We start from the raw sequence: 19,856 nt of genomic DNA, 5'->3' as shown, positions 1-19,856 counted from the left end.
CAGGGTGGTGTTCCTACAGTTTAAACCATTGTCATTAATTTACTATGACTTTCATAGATTTCATCTATGGAGCTAGTAGGCAGAGAGAGAGAGACTGTCTTTCCTCATTGGTGAATAATACAACAGGATGGAAAGAAATTGGAATCTGTAAACAGTGTCTCTGTACTCCTTTTCCATGTGCCTTTTCTTCGTCAGTATGAACTACTGCTTTGTTAAAGTGGAACTACAATATTCAGGTTGTACAACTCACTTGTGTAAGTTTTGTTTGGATCATGCCCAAGTTTGACATACTGAGGGAGAAGTCACCTTTAAAGAATAATGTTTCAGGCAGGCTTGTGTCAAAACAGATGTAATTATACTTGGGCTTCAAGCTACGAGCTTTTCCTGGTGCTCCTAGTACTGAAACTCAGACATGGTGAATGCAGAGTTGCAGCCTATTGCTATCTCTTTGGTTCCTTTGGTTCCTGCAGCCCTTACCTAGTCACATCAGAATGAGCAAGTGTTTGTCGTGAGTTGTTCAGGTGCCTCTGAGTATGGACTGTGAGCAGTGAGGGTCCAATAGTTGTGTCTGAGATACTGGATATAGTTCCTTGGAAATGTCACCCTTCCTGAGACCACCACAGAAGAAGGGCCAAGCACGTGGTTGGGGACAGAAGAGGTGAGGGTAATGCTCCAGGTTGTCTGAAGGGTATCTGCACTTCCAGCTTGTAGAAATGGCTGGAAATGCATTTAGCAGGTGTTGTATGTGCAGCAGTTTAGGCTGTGCTGGGAACATACTGCAGGGACACAGTCAAGAGCGGAAGGAAAGCACAAGGGGTGTAAGTGTCTAAGTAGCAGCAGAGTCCTCATGCATCTTTAAAGTAAACAAATGGGCCACTTCCACAGCAGGTATCTTGGATATGGTTATCTAAGCTAAGTTTATCAACTGCATTCCTCTGATTTCCTCATCTGTCAAAACCTTTGCCAAATTCAATAGCTGCAGATTAGAGATTTCAGTGCGTCTCACCTAACTAAGTACAAGTGCTGGAGACTCCTGGGACAGGACCCTGTTGACATTGTGTCTGTCGTTCCATTAAAGCTGGAAGAGGAGCATATGCAGACCCTGCGGAGGAAAGATTTGGAAGTGCAGAGCTTGACTTTGCAGAACAAACTGGAAGAGAAGACTTGGAGCCAGGAGAAAGGCCTGCTGCAGCAAGAGCTCAGGCATTTCAAGCAGGACACTTTCCTCCTGTATGTCAAGCTGAAGTGGCTGCTGAAGCACTGGCGGCAAGGCAAGCGACTGGAAGAGGAAGGGGAGGACGTATTAGAGGTAACTGGCTCACAACATTAACCCAAAGAAACTGCAAGAGGGAGGGAGTTTTCTAGCACTGCCACCAGCAGTGTGGATACTGTGATGCCCCTTCTTTTAGAGCAAGCTTTAAATATGATGTGGTATCAGTAAGTTTATAATTACATATGGGCTTAAAGGGGATGAAAATGAAGCCTTTTTAGGTTGGCTTCTGCTAAAGGGTATTCTGCATGGTATCTTTATGTTACAGATCACTTATCTTTGAATCTAAACCCTTAGCTAGTACAAACATCTGGTCCTAAAAAATCCCATCACAGTAAATGAAGATTTAATTAGGCCTCTAAGATATGACTCCTGAGTAATTTTGGGAAACAAAAATGCATTAGTGAGCTGATGGAGTGGAATCTGTTTAGATGGGTTGAGTGCTGTAATTTTTCAGAAGTGAATGTACAGTGTGTTTCTTACAGAGCCTTCAGCAATACAGATGGAGGGAAGCTCTGTTTTCATGTTGGCAGGAGAATTACAGAGCTTCTTGTGGGAACTTACAGTGATTCATTCTTGTTTTGTTCCTTTTCTGCATACACACGTCTATCACCATCAGCCGCGGTACGCCAGAACTCATCATGGTGATTTTCCAAGCAGCAACTAAATTAAGATCAGGAATTTCATAACAACCTGGAATCCCCAAGCTGACACATCTTAACAGGGGCATGATTTCCAAAAATGCACTGTGAAAAAAGGTGCTGCTAAATTATGTCAAGTTGCACATTTAGAATTACCAATTGTCTTGGAAATCTTACTTAAAGAAAGCATAGGTAGAAAAATGTATTAGCCCATTCTGGCATTTTTCCAAAATTCTTGGGACAAATAGAGATATCTTGCAGGTTCATGCAATTCTGAAACCATGCTAAAACACCTAAGTAATTTTTTTCCCAGTATTTCTTATATTTATGTAACCGATATCTTTCAACGTTTGCTGCATTTGGTAGAACAAGTAACCTTTCAGATCTGGTAGGAGTATGCTTAGGTAGAATACTCCAATGTTTTGTATGCCAAATGGATGAACATCTTCTGCAGCTGTGGTAATGAGTCAGAAACATGAGATGAGCTGCTATTTAAGAATAATTTGCTTCTACTTCAGCAGTACTAATTTGCTTTTGTGTTTACTAACTCATCTTCTAATATCAAAATAGCTTTCATTTTTCACTGTTTGGATTTTTTGACTGGTTAATTTACAGTTAATCCATCTTCGTCATTATTGGTGTCATGAGTTTTTGTTAATTCAATGGAGAGAATGAAATGATGGATTTGGGCATTTTCTGATTTCCATATCCTTATCGTACAACCCCACCAGTGTCTTGTATAGTTTTTCATTAATGCATGACAGATTATAACCATCACATTGCATGATAGTCATACATCCATCTCCTCAGCTGCACCGCTGCAACAGTTAGATCTCCTATTTTACAGGACTACATGGCATTGTGTTCTCATATGCCACAAGTCAGATAGTATCACTCAATGGTAATATGAAAGACTGTTCCTGGTAGCCTGCAGAGTAGAAGTCACTACACCCTGCTAGAAAGCCTCAGGACAAAATAGCCCCTTCCCTTAGTCCTTCAGTAGATTTCTGTTCCCCCATGGTAAATGCAGGAAGACTGTTGATGTGTCCCGTCTCATGTATTTTAGATCGAGCATCTTGAAGCCCTCCCTGAATTTGGCCTTCCATCTGAGCAAAAGACAGAGGATGTAGAGCGAGAGGAGGAGGAAGAGGATGTTGTTTTTGCACTGACAGATTATTCTCAGCGTCCTGCTGCAGAGAGCACTGATCACGGACCACAGCTGCAGACTGCAGAATTACTGCAGCAGCAAAAGCAGGTACTGTACCAGAAGGCAGCTGTGTATCATGTCCTGGGAATGGAAAAAGTGAATTTTCTAAGGGATGCATTTTCTTATGCTGCTGTATTAAATCACCTGGAATCATGCTCATAACAACAGTTCTAGCTACACAGCAATTACAATGGATTTTGTCCATTAGATTTATATTTAATCAGGAGCCACATGATTACTGTTCTCCTGTTGGCAGAGGCTATCAGTGAAAAATCCTATTTCCTCTTGTGGCCAATTGCCCAGAAACATCTATCAGTATGTGATGGTTTGCGGAATTTACATACTTTTCTTGCCTGTGCATATCTATTGTATCCTACTGTCAAGCTTTTAGCAAGAAGAGGTGATTTTACTTCCTTTAAATAACTTAAGAAACTAGCACACGTATGTAATGATTCCCTTAGAGATGATGGGAAAACAATGCAGAAGTTTCTTCCTGTCATTGAGCCATGTTTTTAAATACCTAAAGGCAAATCATACTGACATTTCCCTAATGTCTCCTCCACCCTGCCTCTGTATGTCAGAGCAATGTGCAGAGAATTTAACACTCAGCACTCAATAAAAGCAAGCAAATCAGAAGTTTGATTTCACCGCCACACTACATAAATATTTTCAAAGGTTGCAAAAACTCCTAAGTATAGTAAAATTTAATACAAAAAAATATGAAACTAACAGGTAGGACATATTACAGTCAGACGGAAACAAACTGTAGTATTATCCCCTTTCTAGTTTCTATCATTTGTACACAACAACTGCACTGCTTTAGCTGTTTCTTTCCTGCACGTGGTGAACTACCCAACAATCCAAAATTTGAATGTTTTACTGAAAGACTGAAGTCACACCTGCCAGCAGAAAACATATAGCTATTTTCTGATTTATTTTATGGTCTCATCGGTGTTTGTTCCACACCCTACCTTGTGTCACATTTAAAGGCTCAACTAGTACTTCATAATTTCTGATTTCTCTAACTGAGTAATATCAAGAGTCCATTGACATGAAATATGGTACTGATTATTGCCACATAACCTCACACTGAATTTTTCAATGTTTGGTGCATTGCTTTGTGCATTGAACATGCTATATGAATTCAATGCTTTGTGCATTAAATATACCAGCAATCTTAATAATAAGAATAGTATCAAAACATTCAAAAGGGACAGAGTTAAGGCTTCTAATACCATTCTTCAGGTGCATCTTCTTATATTTTTTAAAAATGGAAAATGTTCAGATGACAGCATGCCATTATATGGAATTATTCACAAATGGAAGTAGCAGCAAAAAACCTCAGTAAAACACATATTCAGTGAAAAGTTCTTGTAGTCATGTGCTTTATGTTTAGACTCTGTCCAGGCCCCTGACTTGGAGCCCCCTCTAACTAAAGCTCTCCATGACCACATTACACTGCTGGACTCACTGCAGGCTCTGGGGGTAGTGTGGGTCTCTGCATTTCCGTTCTTCTCCTTAAGCTCTCTTTGAATTCTCCAAATCCTCATGACTGAGCACTGTCTGTTTTTGTATGGTCTATGTGGTCTAACAGATCCACTGTGGACAACAGTAAGTCTCCCTCCTGTAGTAAAATTAGTCTGATGCTGAGAGCTACACAGGCTCTCTTGCAACTTACCTCTCTAGTTCAAGATGTAACTTCAGTTAGAATTTGTGTTTGAGTGCAAAATGGTAGAGAAAGAAGAGCAGTCTCCATGCCACTTCCTATTCTCCTTTCACCTCATGTACTCTTTTGCTTTCCTTTTTAATAGTACTAGCTGACAACTCCATCTCTAGCTACGGTTTCGTATGAATTTTGCTACCAAGGTAGTATTCATTTGATCAGTTTAGCATTTGGAAAGGGTCTAGTGTTACTAATCCTGGGGGACATCAGACGCTTTCGTTTTCAGGAACATGCTTTACCAAACCCAGACCCATCACCATTGTCCTCTCAGCAAGCTTTTATCTGGTAGAGGCAGAAGGAGGCTGTGGAAGAGATGCTTCTGAGCATTTCATTTTGCTGTATTCAATCTGTAGACCGAATTAATCTAAAACGAGTACGATAAATATAAAACAATATACCATCTCAGTACAACCTTTGTCGTTTACTAACTTTCCATGTATATCCCTTAAAATAGCCAAGAACATGCAAATGAAATATGTCTTCTTTGACATAATCATTGTTTGGAGATTAGTCTCAATTAAAATGGCTACAATGGTAAGTAGTATTATATGTGATTCATTTTTATAAACATTGCATGATGTTCTAATACAGCATTTGCAGCTAATCTCATTTAAAGAAATGAACCATATGACCAGACTCCTGTTGATAGAGCAAATATTTCTATTAAATAATGCATGACACCCCAAATGGATTTTTGAAGGTAAAAGAGGCTTCCTGCCTTCCAACCTGGAAGAAGTGTTATTTCAACATTGGAAGAGTGAGTAAGTATCTTCCTTCAAGCATTATTACTTGTTTCACCCACTCACTCTTATGTCACAGTGCACTGAATCTTCCAGCAAGCACTATGCTTATTGACAGGTTGAAGGAGTTGAACAGGGTTTTCAGTGCTACTGGGCATGTAGTTGTTAATGGGAAGGAAGGGTTATTTTCATACTCTTTGGCAAAAAAGTAGGAAGCCTCAGAGTGGGTTAATCCTGATCCTGTGTTAGATTAGGGGCATCGGAAGCATCTTCCACAGGCCTGTGACAGAGAGGTGGACCGGAGTAGGCTCAAAGCTCTGCCAGAGCCAAGCACTGACCAGCAACACCTTATTAGAGTTGGATCAAACTGTCCATCTCACTGAGGTGGAAGGCTTGGCCCTGCAGACCTCCATGTAGGCCCTTCACCATTCTCACCAAAGTCACACAAACTGGCCCTTGCTCTACACCCATTAGAGACTTTCTCCTATAAATCTCAGCTCTATTTAATTCATGTACAGTCCCCAAAACACACTAGTTAATGCATCCATCAACTGAACAAAACTAGAGCAAAAACTCTCGCTTGTGATACCCAAGCTCTAAAAGCAGACCCAGAGCAAAGCCTTCCTGAAGAGATGGAGCTCAGCAGTGTTTGCCTCTCACTATACCACTGAGTGGTGAGCCTGTGCCAAAATCCACCCAAGATCTTTGGGGTCTTCTGCAGGTTCCTTAAGCCCTCAGTCAGAAATAAAAGCTTTATATGTGGCAAATTTGGGGTGAGTGGTGTAGCTGGAAGAGGTCTCCCAGAATTGCAAGTGCTCGGAAGGGCCCAGAATTGCTGTTTCGGCCTGGCAAGCTCCAAGGTGAAATGCATCAGCACTTAGAAGTGTTCAAGCTTCATTTCACATGAGGAAGGAAATTTTGTGGTGGTCTAAGAGTGACTGAGATAACTAGGTCAGAAAAGAAGAAATGGCTTACTGTAACTTAAAGTAACCCACATTTATTTTTAATATTTAATTGTCTGGCATTTTTTTAACGCTGTCCCTTAGCCTGTATCCAGGGTGCCTGGCAGAAAAGACTGGGCAAGGAAGTGGCAAGGTTCAAGAGCCAAGAGAAAGGCTGGTCACAGGCAGGAGGCAGGCAGGCAAGTCAGGCTGGTGGCACAGTAGAGAAGGGCTTGCTGTAAGTGAGCGCCTCTGCGTGTACATGGAAAGAGCAGAGAGAACTGCCTGCAGAGAAAGGAAGTGCTTTGGTTTGGTTGAGTGGGAAGGGTGAAAAGCCTGTTGGGTGGTGTAAGATCAGAGGAGTAAAAAGAAAGCAGTTTACATATCTATTGTCCAATAGGAAAAGCATTAAAAACCAATACGCTCATGTATTGTGCTGTGGGGGTTCCAGAAAATCTCCAGTTAGATTTTTTTTTTGTTCATATATTTGTTTTAAAAGCTTAGCTTGAAAAAAAAAAGCCTAAAGGAATAGCAATTAAGACCTAAATATACTAAAATGATTTGCACAAATATCCAACTTCACTTTTTCATAGATATGTGATTACAGAGAGAAAATGCATAGTTCTTCTTTGCTGTTTAGGCCTCTGACCTTGTGTTATTAATTCACTGCTCTGCTAAACTGCTTGTAATCCCAGACTGTGGCTAACTTGTTAAATGGAATTCTCAAAGAAAAGAAAAATCATGATTAAAAGCTGAATCAAGCTTCAAACAATCTCTCTGGTCCCAGATATTTCTGATGTGATCTCACATCTCTGGGGTTGACTGTACTTAGTAAAAATGCCAAAGTCCTGGAACTGAATCGAGCTTTGCTATTTTAAGTTTTCACGTGTTGTCAGCTGTTGTTTCATTTGCTTATAGAGCCTGATCTGTGGGTGCAAAGGACTTTGAACTACTTTTTAAATTTTCTTTCTTAGATCAGTTGTGGATCAGTCTAAATTACGGTGACTGGTAAGGTATTAAAAAATCAGCTACTTAGCTCCCCTGACTGTTCAGGGAATCAGAGCCATGTCCCATTTCTTCTGCCTGTGCTCAGTAAAGCATCCCTGAGAGGAGCAGGAAGACCAGAGCAGTCATTATTTTATGCCTATGGGACTTACTCTTACACAGAAGCTCTTTGACAGTTTTACCAGCAGAACTCTAAGAAAAATTCTAAATGTATATGTTATGTTTCCAAGCACATTGTCTCAAAAGTACTGTGTCTGTTCTCTAAAACTACTCCAATTTAGCAAAACAGAAAAATAATCACACAGACCTCTCCCAAGTTCAGATTGCAAGTTCGAAGTCATGCAAAAGGGACTTCTCTGCAGGAATTAAAAGAATGTAGTGAGAATTGTATTTACGTTGGCAAGTTAATTAAAATCTCAGCAACCCCGAGGGGATGGGGGGGGACCTGGGGTCTCATATGGTGACACTGATATAATGCATCTCTGGATAAGATGTGCCCTCACCCCTCAGCAGGCTGCAAACCTCCATTGAGGTTCTCTTGGCTCCTTTCTGCACCAGTCAATCACTTCTTTCCTCACAAACCTAATTTTATGGCACTTTAAAGCTTAAAAAATGCATACACAGGAATGAGGAAGCTAGGGGAGGCTTTAGCTTGCTTTTATTTCATTTGATTTTATTTTTCTTCTGCCTCTTTTCCCTTGTGGAGCCTTTTGCTTACTTTGCCAGAGAAAGAGTTTGATGCAGCATACCAGAAAACACAGAATGTGGCTCTTGAATCAAAGCACTTCATAGACACTTGGAGTCAAGGTTTTCCAAAGGAGGTGACGCCAGATTTTGAGGCACTCAGTATCCAGCAGCTCCCATTGTGACACTAAGGACAGATGTTCAAAAAAGACTTTTTTTCTGATTACTACACAGGGGACTTGTTTGGAGAATCTAGCCTTAGTTGGATATCAGGATGAAAATTCATGGTGGAAACATGTAAAATCTCATCACATATTGAAAAGTAGGTGATCGTATGTGCACAGTGGAGAATGCTGCTGCATAGTAGATTACTGCTAATTGGCATTAAATGTTAATGGAGTTAATTCTGCTTCTATGGGTGTGTTTCTTAAACAACCTCATACTGCACAGCATCACATTTCATTAGCCCAAACAGATACAGGTCAGTCAGTGAGCACCTGCAGTCATTTCCCTATCTATCTAGCGCTTTTTGGCTGATGAACCAAATGGGTTGGAAAAAGTAGACCACACTTGTTTGTTTCGAGAAAAAGGTGCAACGGCATGTCTGACTAATGATTACAAAAGCTGGTGAGATGGATTCAGTGATTCCAAAGATCTGGTGTGCCCATGAGATCAGCTGAGTTGCCTGTACAAAATTTTATTCTATATATAGTCCGACCTGGAATCATTACTTTTTTAGGGCTGCAAGTTCTGTGATTCCTCTAAGCCTTTGGCCTTGAGTGACAGAACTGAAGTCTGAAGGATCAGATGTTGAAGTCCTGCTTCAGAGTTACTTAGGGGGCAGATTGGGGTGCAGCCCTCTGTGACCCCTCTGGGGATCTGGGGACACTTTGTTTTGTTTTGTTCTTGCCGTTCTCCTGGTCTCTTGCCATCTCCAGCAGCAATGGTGCCACCATACATGCCTGGCCAGCAGAGCTGGGCACAATACACTGAGCAAATCTCAGGAAAAAAACAAGAGACTGTGGTACTGTAACTTGTCCTAGATCAGTGGCTCTGAGAATTTACAGTGTGTTGCCTGTGCATTGGGAAAATAGTCTGATCCTTCAGGGATCATTTAAGAAATTTTTGACTGGTCCCTAAAGAAAGCAAAGTAAGATATAAAGGACATGGCACATCTTGCTTGCTTGCCTAATTTTTACATTTAATTTGTAATTAGACTCCAGAATAAATTATTCTGATCGTCCTCATTGAGCACTATCCATGGCTCTTTACAGTCTTGAATTTGAGGGTATTTCACATCCATAAACTTGAGCTTTATTTTGAGGCAAATGAGGACACCCTGACTTTGTCAAGTTCTAAATATATATGTGAACGTCTCTCTCTGACACACGCCTGTTTATTTTTTTTGTGTACCTCTTAGTACTAGGTGCTTGACTAGCTGCAGAGAAGTCCCCACTTAGCTGCTTCATGAAACACTAGATAAGAGGAATTGCAGGAAATCTCCACTTGAAAAGATGAATTGGAAATAAATGAACAAGACTGTCATGCAAGAATCAAGCCAGATAATTTGACTTAGGTTTCCCAAGGAAGCTAGCATATTCATGAGACCCAGGTGATTAAATACTGAATTTGTTTAGTGAGTTTCCCATTTTTTTCTGTTCATGCTGTGCCTGCTAATCAATAGTAATTTTCTTAAAAGTCTCCTCTATTAAAAATAAAATTTGTCAGATACAATCTCTAGCTATGCCTTGACCTTTGGGAGGCTCGTTGAGAATATTTGATTGAGGTTTTGGATAAATAAATCATGTTGCATATTTCTGTTTCCTAATTCAAGGACTACAAAAAGGATAGGAGGAAACTTTTTGTTTATTGATACCACATGAACCTTTAAAAAATGTTATTCAGTATTTAACATAACAGTGACAGGTTTTGCAAGTCCCTAGAGAGTCTGAAGAAAGCAAATGCCAAATATATGCCAATGTCAAACAAAGAAAAAAAATAGTGATTTGAGTAAGTGTACATACATATCTGTCAGTACTTGCCAAGATCTGATGTCAGCCGTGGGCTAAACTTCTCATTTGACTTCTTTCTTGGCTTCTGGTTAGCATTTAAAATGTTAGTGAACATTTTAAGTATGGCGCTGGCATTTTCGACAAGATGTTGGGGGGGATTTGCACTTTGATCCTATTCCGTAAGAGGGAAAGCATCCTACTTGGCATTTTGACTTTGATGCTAAACAGGGTGCTGTTGCAAAGCCAGCCTAGTGTGGAACTGCACGGGACTGAGGAGGAATGTAGAGCCTAGTCAGGTGAAATCCCTTAGCAGATACTCAGCTCAAAACTAGCTCAAAGTTATTCTTTTTTCCAGAATAACTTTGTCTTATAATGCCGAAGCATTCAAAATGAATCCTTTCTCTTAATATGGACTTTACACATATACAAGATTTGATGCTCAGCAAGGACTCTATGAGATATCCAGCTACCTGACAGATCTTATACTCTACTTTTGGATGATAGTAATAGAAGGAGGCTATTACAGATGTCCTCAGTCCAGAAGGATGCTTAGTGTTTTCTTCAGCATGCTTTAAGTATCCTTGGCTTCCATGGGTGCTTCAGAACTAGGACTAGGAAAAAAAAGTGGACACAGAAGGTATTGCTATTTTTAGTTTCCCCGTGCAAAAGGTAACCCAGGCACTTTCTTTTCCATGCAGTGAACACATGGGCATTTTTCCTCCTGAAAATGAAGTTGGAAGCCAAAGTTACTACAATTAAAACATTTGTTTTTCTTTATTCTGGCAGGCAAGCGAAAATCAGAAACTCTTAAATGCTCTGAAGGGCTTGCTGGATGACTTCCGCTCGGAGCTGCGGGATGATGAGCGTGAGCGCCACGGGCTCCAGCAGCAGTACGCGCTGGACAAGGCAGCCTGGGAGGTGGAAATGACTGAACTGAAGTGCCACCTAGAGCAGGTAGTGTCCCCAGTGCCTGATATAGGTAAAGAATGGCCAAATCACTTAATGGAATAGGAAATTTATGGCAGTCAGGTAAATTACTATATTTATTCATTTTAGCCTGGCGTCTTAAAGCCTTCCTGACGCTTGAGCAATGTTTTGCTCTTTGAGTGCCTCTTGGGTTTTGATTGCTCCAGTATTCATGGAGCAGGTACTATATAATATGCATGAGGACAAAGATACTGAACCTGTTCTAGTTTTATTTCGTCAGCAGAGTTGGCTGGTAATGTATCAGCTGCAATAATGAGACATGTGGCTGTCTGTATTCATCAGCATTTATAGAAGAGAAAATGTCTTGATGTTGGCACATTCACAATTAGCTTATCACTGTGCCTTGGCACATCAGAACTGCAGTATTTGATGCATAGGAGAGTAATTTAATAGTACTGAGACATCCGATCAGTATGTACTATTAAACCAGCCAGTTAAAGCTACTGATTGGTGATGGATGATTCCCCAGTGAGGAGAAAGCTCTAGCTATCTGCCATAAGTTACTGTTAGAAGCATGTATATGAAATCTGGTGCCAGGTGCTGCAGTGTTGTAAACTGCCGTTCACAGAAGACATACTGTTTCTGAGGCAAAATGAAAACAAACCAGTAGAAAACTACATGGATTCACTTCCAAAGTTGATGGCGTAAAAGCTTTAGTTTACCGCATTGAAGAGGGGAGAGGGGTAGGAGAAATAATATGTTCAAGATCTGTAGAAAAGATTTATAATTGTAGAACATCTCTGTAGAAAACAAATGTAATAATAATATTGCTGCTGAGATGATGGTATTTAGGAGGATTTACTGAGCATGAGAGTACTGTCAGGAGACTCACTCTGATGCACAGTGCTGAGATGTGAACACTTCTTTCCCTGTCCAGGTACTGTAGGCTTGTTTCCACGAATGATAGAAGAAACTTTGATTTTAGCAGAATTTTCTCTCGGTGGATTCAGATTCTCAATTCAGATCAATAGCTTCTTAGTGCACACAGATTTCCGGACAACAGATCACTTGAAAAAGAAAATGAAAGCAATCACCACTTTCACTCCTTTACCCAGACATGGGAACAAAGACCAAAACTTAGAGAAACAGTTTGAGAAATCTGCCAGTTTCGAGCTTGCAAGCTTTGTGTTCACATGGGCGATATACACCTAGGCTGCCGCTTTGGTTGGTGTTTGGCGAGGGGACAGTGCTCCCATGCCTACCCTGGGAGAAGAGAGATTTGCACCCTTTCTTCTGGTGGCTTTGTCAGACTATTTTCACTATCCCTACTGTTGTGCAATCCTACTGGTAATACTTTGTCATATGTGGTAATTGCCGAGTGGTAGATGTTACTTTTTCTATTTCTTAAAGCAAATGAAGAGACTAAAACATCAGTATTTAAGATATGAAGCTGACTTCCTTAGCAGATTCCCAAAAAGAGATTTTTATTTCCCAGTGAAGTCCCTAATGAAGCAGCAAAAAAAAATACCACGTAAGTCATTAGATGCCAAATAGGATAGCGCAGACAATGTGATCATCCCCCTGATTTACAAGTGTTGGTTTACAATTACAAGGCGGCAACATGAAAACAAAATGTAATACAAAATTAAAATATAAAATAGAAATATTACAAATATGAAATAGGAATTAACTAAACCTAATGTTAGTGATTCAAAATTTGGGGCGGTCTTGTAGGTTCAATTTCAGAATCAGTATGGGAGGAGCTAGTGAACGACATGTGAAACGTCAGTGTTACCTGTAGTCACCTATAGCCTTTTCTGGTCTGTGCCAACCAACGGGTGCGATAACAACTTGAAATAGCCGAGCGTGTCATGTCAGGGTGGGTAGAGGACCTCTCATGACATCAATTTGATCAGCAGCAAGAGAGCAGTGACTTGCTGCGGGCAGGAGAGAGCTGCCCAACCCCTTACAAGCCAGTAGAGAATCGAGGCCTTCCTAGGCTCCACTACTGTCTCCGCTACTGCTGTTCGCCCCTATTTCGTGAAGCAGGGGGTCAGTTAGAGCATTTTCCTCAAGGGAAGCACCTCCAAGTTAGTGGCTACTGACAATGGCTTTGTGATGCTGGAACTCTCTATGTAGGAAAGAAAGAATTTAAAGGAAAGAAAAATAATTTTCTGCTAAAAAATCACTGTGTATCAGAGATGATCATATACTGTTGCCTGCTGCTTTCGAGCTTTAAGATTTAACACAGTGTTTATCATTAAGAAGTCTTGGCTGTCAGAAGTGCATATACATCTTCTCTGGCAGAAGGATCCTAAGGCATTGTTTTTAAGATAAGAAATAATGAGATTGCTCCTAACTATGGGACTCTGATATCTCTCAGCCGATAATGAATCCCAGTAATACTTAGCCTCCAGCTAGGCAAGTGTAAAATCCCACTGTTTTGGGGAAGAGGGGAGAGAGTGTGTGTCTTGTTCAACTTTTCAACTTTTTTGTATTCATATTCATGTAGTTCAACTTTCTTGTATTTTTTTTAGATTGAAAAGAGGAAGAAGGAATTTACTTTATAATTATACAAATTGTCTGTTGTCAAGAATTTTTTGCAGACATTGGCATGTCTTTGCAACTTAGCGTGTTAGCCATAGCGGCTACTGCAAATGGCATTATTCCCCAGGAGACAGCAAATGTGTAAGGTTGAGTCTGCACTCCAGACTCTCCAGCAGCCTCTGCTAAAGATTCCTCTTGCAAAATGGGAGGTCTGCAGTGACATTAATGCCCCTCAAAAGATGACTTGCATATATTGCAGAGAACAAGTCTTAAATAATCCTCTGTCGGGCTGAGGTGTAAGGAAATTGTATACAGTTTGGCTGATCTCAGCTCTGCAGTGACGCTTTTGGTATAGATGATTATTTAATGTCACAGCTACTTAGTAATCCCAGCAGAAACTTGCAAAGACCAACCCATTGGGACCACAGAATAGTAAACTGGAAGCAAACAAACCTGAAAAAATGGGTGCCAGCATCACTGATTCTGGCTGCGGCTGCAGCAGCTGTGACTCCCGCAGCACCATAAACTGAGAAAGTGGGGAACTGGGGATTCACAGAGGGAAGATGTAGCAAAAAGAGCAAGCTGCCATTGTCTTCAGTTAGCAATGAGTTTGGCAGCAATATTTTTAAGTGTTGTTGAGCTGAAGCACAAGCTGTCTCTGTGCTGGGGTAGCAGGCAGGAGGACAGCAAAGCTCGCTGGCTTCTTGAGCAGCCATGCTCAGGGTTAGTGTCTCCAGGAATGGACCTGTAGCAGAGAGGTGCCTCTGCCAGGGTATGCTGCTCTGTCAGCCAAGGAGAGCACCATGGGTGCCCAACCAAGCGGAGCAGTCAAACGCAGGACAGCCTCACACATATGGCTATGGGTGTCAGCAGCGGGGAGAGATACAGACCTCAGGAACAACCTCCACAGAAGCAAACTCCACTGAGGGATGTTAAACACAAAGACACCACATCTGCCTCACAAAGTCTGAGCCAGTCCGGGCTTTCTTGGGTTTACGTTTGTTTTGTGCAAGTGGATTTTATCCCATAATAGAAGATAGGTAATTGTTACCCTTGCTTTACAGAGAAGGAATGTAGAAATAGGGTATATTATATTATTCCCTAAGGCCTAGTGCAAATTGCAGTTGTTGGGCAACAAAATCATTTTAGGATGCCTCATGGTGGTCTCCAGGCTCCCATCTGTCAGGCTACCTGCACCCACTTGCACTTGACTACCACTGAAGTCAGCAGAAGTTTTATCACTAACTTTGGTGGGACTCGAGTTGAAGAATGGACTCGAGCAAAAAAATAATTTGTTTGCTTAATCCCTAATTAATTAATCCATTAATTCCTAATACTTGATTCTATCTGTAAAATACTCTTTTAAAATCTTAGCATTTCTGCTCTGTTTTGAAATTTTCCACATATCTGATGTTACTTCTTCTCTTTCTAGTCTGGTACCTGCTTTTTGTTTGTTTATTGACAGCTTGAGTTATTGAGTTAAATACTGACAGAAATATCCCACTGCTGTCAGATCTGACTTCAGGGAGATTTTACAGGTATGAACAGTTAAAGGCAAAGATCCATCAGTCTTTAACATCTGGGTCTGTACAAAATATCATACAACAGAATCTCATCAGATGTTTTCAGCATCATTCTGACCCCACAAATTTATGCTGCACAAACTAAGGGAGAGAAATATGGTGTCCTTTAAACTTGATTAAAAAGGACCTATGTTTTTATAACTGATTTTTTGGTTGATTTTAAGATAGTAGGACTTTAGAAATTAGTAGAGGTAGAGTAAGCAGGTATTTGAGATCTCCCTGATGATACAAGTCCTATGAAGGATGTTCTCTCTGCCACTTACTTGGGGACTTTGTTCCAGAGACTAGTTTCCCCAAATCCATCTGAACTTCCCCTTGCTCAGACAGATTGGACTTATTTTCCACATATGACAGTTTGAAGGTGTAATCCTCCTCTTCTGCTGAAGGGGTGTGTTTCCCAGCAGACCTTGCTTTTTGAAGACAACTTTGGCTTCAGAGATGGAAATGAGTCTTCCCTACTTTTCACTCCTGTTTGCCCACAGACCCAGGGAACAGTGATGTGTCCCACTCTGATTCACTTGCACATCTACTGAGTTGTTATCAAAAAAGTCAAGCTTCAGGAAAAAATTCTTCATTTCACTATCACAAGATAATTCTTGAACTTACACAAGCCTGATGAGAACCTTTTTCATCCTGATAACAGTCCAGCAGTGGCACAGGTTGCTCAGAAAGGCTGTACAGTCTCCATCCTTAGAGGTTTGTCAGGACCCAACTGGATAAAGCTCAGAGCAACCTGGTCTGACCTCTGAGCTGATTCTGCTCTGAGCTGAGGTTGGGCTAGAGGCCTCACGAGGCCCCATCCAGCCTGAATTTTTCCAGGACCTTGGGCAGATCTTCTGGTCTGATTGAGCTGACCCCTGATCATTGAGTAAAAGAAAAGAGAGAGAAGGTAGCATCCACTAACTGCCCGACCACCCTAGAAATCAATTCAGGAATCAGAAACTGCAGAGATGTGGGGATGATCTAAGTACATCTCTTTGTCCTGGTAATATCTCTCTTGCTGGAGGTTGTGAGGAGCTATACAGTAAGGCTTTTGGTAAGGATTGCTCTGAGCAAAAAGTCTCTTCAGAAGATGAGTGCACTGAGTGTCTGAGTGAGAGAGCATTGACGTGGGACCTGGTGGGTGTCCTGGAGATAATGATGAGTTTGGAGTTCAGCTCCGTGTTTCTTCATTGCTAGTACTTATGCATCCTTCAGAGGGATCATGTTGATACCTTAGAGCATGAGCTGGCAGAGCTGGAAAAACGATGCACTGTGATTTTTACTGTTTTGATATTAAATCTTCTTGTAAATGGAATATCTTTGATCATTTGTTGAGATCCTAGGAGCTAAGAATCCCACCATAATTTTGCAATTATCTTTGTGGAGTTAGGCCTTAGCTCAAATTTCTTGTCAGACTTCTACCTTCACAAAGTTTGGTATCCTTATAAAGTTTTATTTTGATGGCAGCTGGAAGGGAAGAGTGAGAATGCCTCAGGAGAAACGGGTCTCACCTCTGATGCAAAAGGGGCTTTCAAAAGGGAAAGAGAGGAGCACAAAAAGCTTCTGGCTGAGAGTCACAGTGTGGTCATGGATCTCCGCTGGCAAATCCAGCACAGTGAGAAGAACTGGAATCGGGAAAAAGTGGAGCTTCTGGACAGGCTTGATAGAGACCGGCGAGAATGGGAGCGTCAAAAGAAGGAGCTGCTCAGACGGATAGAGCAGGTAAGGAGTCACTTTTGCATGATTGATGGCTGGCTGCAAGCATTAAGCTTTGCACCATGACTGTTTTCAGACCAAGACTGAGAAACTATATTAAGAAACAGCAGAATAATGATTTTGGTTCCTTGGCTACATCAGTGTTTCTCATGGTACAAAACAGTTTACATACACAAGAGAATAAAAGGAAAATGCTCGTAATCCATATAAAATAATGTTTATGAGAAATCAGCTGTAGGTTAAAGGCCATTTCCTGCCTCATTTCACTTACCCGACACAGGGCTGGTCACATTGATTCATTCTGTTCGAAAGCTTATGTGCATCTCTTCATGCTAAAACACTCAATCCCACACACAGGGTTATTCAAGGATTGATATACAGCTTCCTGCCAAAAAAAGTTTGTTCATCCGTGAATTGCCACCAAAGATGCATCTGCTGTGACTGTTCAGTCTCAGCTGAATTCTTTTTCTCTAGCAAGGGAACTTGGGGGATGACAGTGAAGAGCCCTGACTGATAACAAATAAGCAGCTATCAGTGCTGAATATTCAGAAAATACTTCTGACCTTGGTCTTATGGATGATGTGCACACCTCTGCTATCATTTGCAAATCTAATAATTGCATGGCTATCCACTTGTTTTTCATGCTGATCTGCGCTTTCATCTGCTTAGTATTAGAGTGTAATTTGAAAATGGTGTTCCAAATTACACCTAATGGATTTATTCTTTGGCTGGAAGCCACACAAAAAATAAAAAATCAAGTTTAATGAGGGATAGCTAATACACAGTTTTTGACTGAATATTGTTCAGTTCTGAGTCATGCATTCCTGGAAGAGGAAGAAAGACAACAAAAATTGTGATTCTTCAATTAACTGATTACTTTCTGTCCTTAGGACATCAGAAATGGAATTGCACCAGGTTTGTACATGCTGTCTAGGGAACATTATACTCAAATGAAACACAAAGTAGCTTCACATATTAAGCTGATGAAAGCCTAGTGTAATCTCATGGCCAGCTTCTGAAAAGGGTCCGTTATCTGTACCTCGCGTTCCTATGCTTGGGCTGCAACGAGAAGCTAAGGAAAACTCACTAGGCAGTAACTGTTGAGCACAAGACTAGACCTCACTTTAAACTATGGCTTTTAAATCTACAGAGTACTTAGGAAAATATTGTACTCTATGCATATTTCTAAAATCACTGCTAAATATGTAGGTCTTACCAATATGGTAGTGGTGACCAGTATGAAAGCTTTATCAACTAAGAAAAGTGATTTTGAGCTTCTTAATTTAAAATATCAATAAGTGATATTCTGGAATTTTTAATTTCCTGTGTATCTTAAGAGTTTTTGAGAATAGTTTGGGAAGCTAAAGGAACAAGCCCTTACCATGCTGTGTAATGCAGACCAGTATTAAGTCTCAGACAGGACAGCCGATGCACAAGAGCAAGGAGAGTTTGAGACCAAGCAGTTTATCAGACTCATCTGATTCCCAGGCTTCACAGCTAAAGGATGCTGAGTTCTCCGTGGTTTGACTGGACTGGTCTCTAATTTTTGAGTTTCAGTGACAAAACTACCTCCTGAGGATTCTTCATGCGAAATGGGGAATAAATAGCCGTCAGAAAATTTCCCAGTCTCTTAAGGACATGGACACAACTTTTGTTTCTGATACCTCTTTGGATGTTTATGCTGCCTACCCTTTGAACGGTATTTTTTTAGTGTCATCTCCTTGATGTATCCTCAATAACCTGAGGGATTTAACCTGGTTAAAAACTGCTTTTCTGTTCTCTGAGAACTGGGGACAGTAAAGGGAAGGGAAAAAGAATCCCTGTTAATGTTACCTGGCCTTTAATTCTCTTTAAACCTGAAATAATCTCTCAGTGTCATCTTGGGAGAGTCTACAGAATAGCCTTAAACTAGTCCTGGAACTGATTCCTTTTGTTACTATTCTAAAATCTGTACAATTGAGCTATATATTTACTGTACAACCAAGTTGTTCACAGTGTTAGTGATAGGGAAATAAAAAATATGATATCAAGCTATTTTAAAGGACTAGATGATCAGAAATAGCATTTGAAGACTTGGCTATGTGCCTGCAAAAATTCATAACCTCATCTTTGCTTGTAATCAAACATTTCCCTGTGTGACAGAAAGCTTCCAAATATTTGCAGGCTTTTAGTAGAATATCCTCTCAGATTGCATTCACACCCTGCTTTAGATGGAAGCAATTAGTATATCTTTAAAGTCCTTCTGCCCTGTGTTTTTCTGTGTGTATTCCATGTATGGAAATACAGAGGGTGAAGAGACTACACCAGTGTGTAAGTTTGAAAAACAGAATCTAAGAGATAACAGAATCCTCTGTGCCAAGTTCCTACTAATGCTTTATGTCTGTCTGCTTTCACATAGTTCCTGAATAAGAAATGGATGATAAGAGGGAAGCTCACACCAATGTAGAAAATATATAAAATACTTTATTCCGGGTGGTTATGGGAATTACTACTAACATATAAAAAAGCATGATGACCTGCTTTTTGCCAAGCTCAAAGTTTTATTCTTTTCAAGCGCACTGTCACTTTGTTTTCCTTTAGAGACTCCCCTTCCACTATGTTACCAAAGCTAATTCTTCATGGATCACACTGCCAAATATTTAAATGCATGAAATTACTTATATGAAAAGCTGTGTGTTTATAGATATAAATGGATGGAGACACAAAATCATTAGTCACTTAAAATTTGTCGTTTTTATTGGCTTATCAATTGTTTGACAGTCAGAGAGTAAGCAACAAACTATATTATTCTCATAAAGGTTCCCAGATCATCGTATCATAAGGATCCATAAAAATCTAGATGGGCTTGCAACTGGAACTGCTTATACAGAAAATATGC

At 40.5% G+C, this 19,856-nt stretch overlaps 1 protein-coding gene across 4 annotated transcripts in view; it reads left to right on the top strand.

Moving 5' to 3' along the window:
• Positions 1-19,856, top strand: part of MTCL1 (microtubule crosslinking factor 1) — a 103,312-nt gene that overhangs the window by 69,557 nt on the left and 13,899 nt on the right. For all 4 annotated transcript variants that reach the window (XM_062570146.1, XM_062570145.1, XM_062570144.1 and 1 more), the window contains 4 exons: positions 1,079-1,309; positions 2,978-3,166; positions 11,010-11,177; positions 16,730-16,984. In XM_062570146.1, the coding sequence (XP_062426130.1) occupies positions 1,079-1,309; positions 2,978-3,166; positions 11,010-11,177; positions 16,730-16,984 (843 nt within the window). The remainder of the gene's footprint in view (positions 1-1,078; positions 1,310-2,977; positions 3,167-11,009; positions 11,178-16,729; positions 16,985-19,856) is intronic.

Source organism: Rhea pennata, chromosome 2 (genome assembly GCF_028389875.1).
Source record: "Rhea pennata isolate bPtePen1 chromosome 2, bPtePen1.pri, whole genome shotgun sequence".
Lineage (NCBI taxonomy): Eukaryota > Metazoa > Chordata > Aves > Rheiformes > Rheidae > Rhea > Rhea pennata.
Note: the sequence above shows the minus strand (reverse complement) of the source record. Positions and strands in the feature narration are given on the sequence as shown.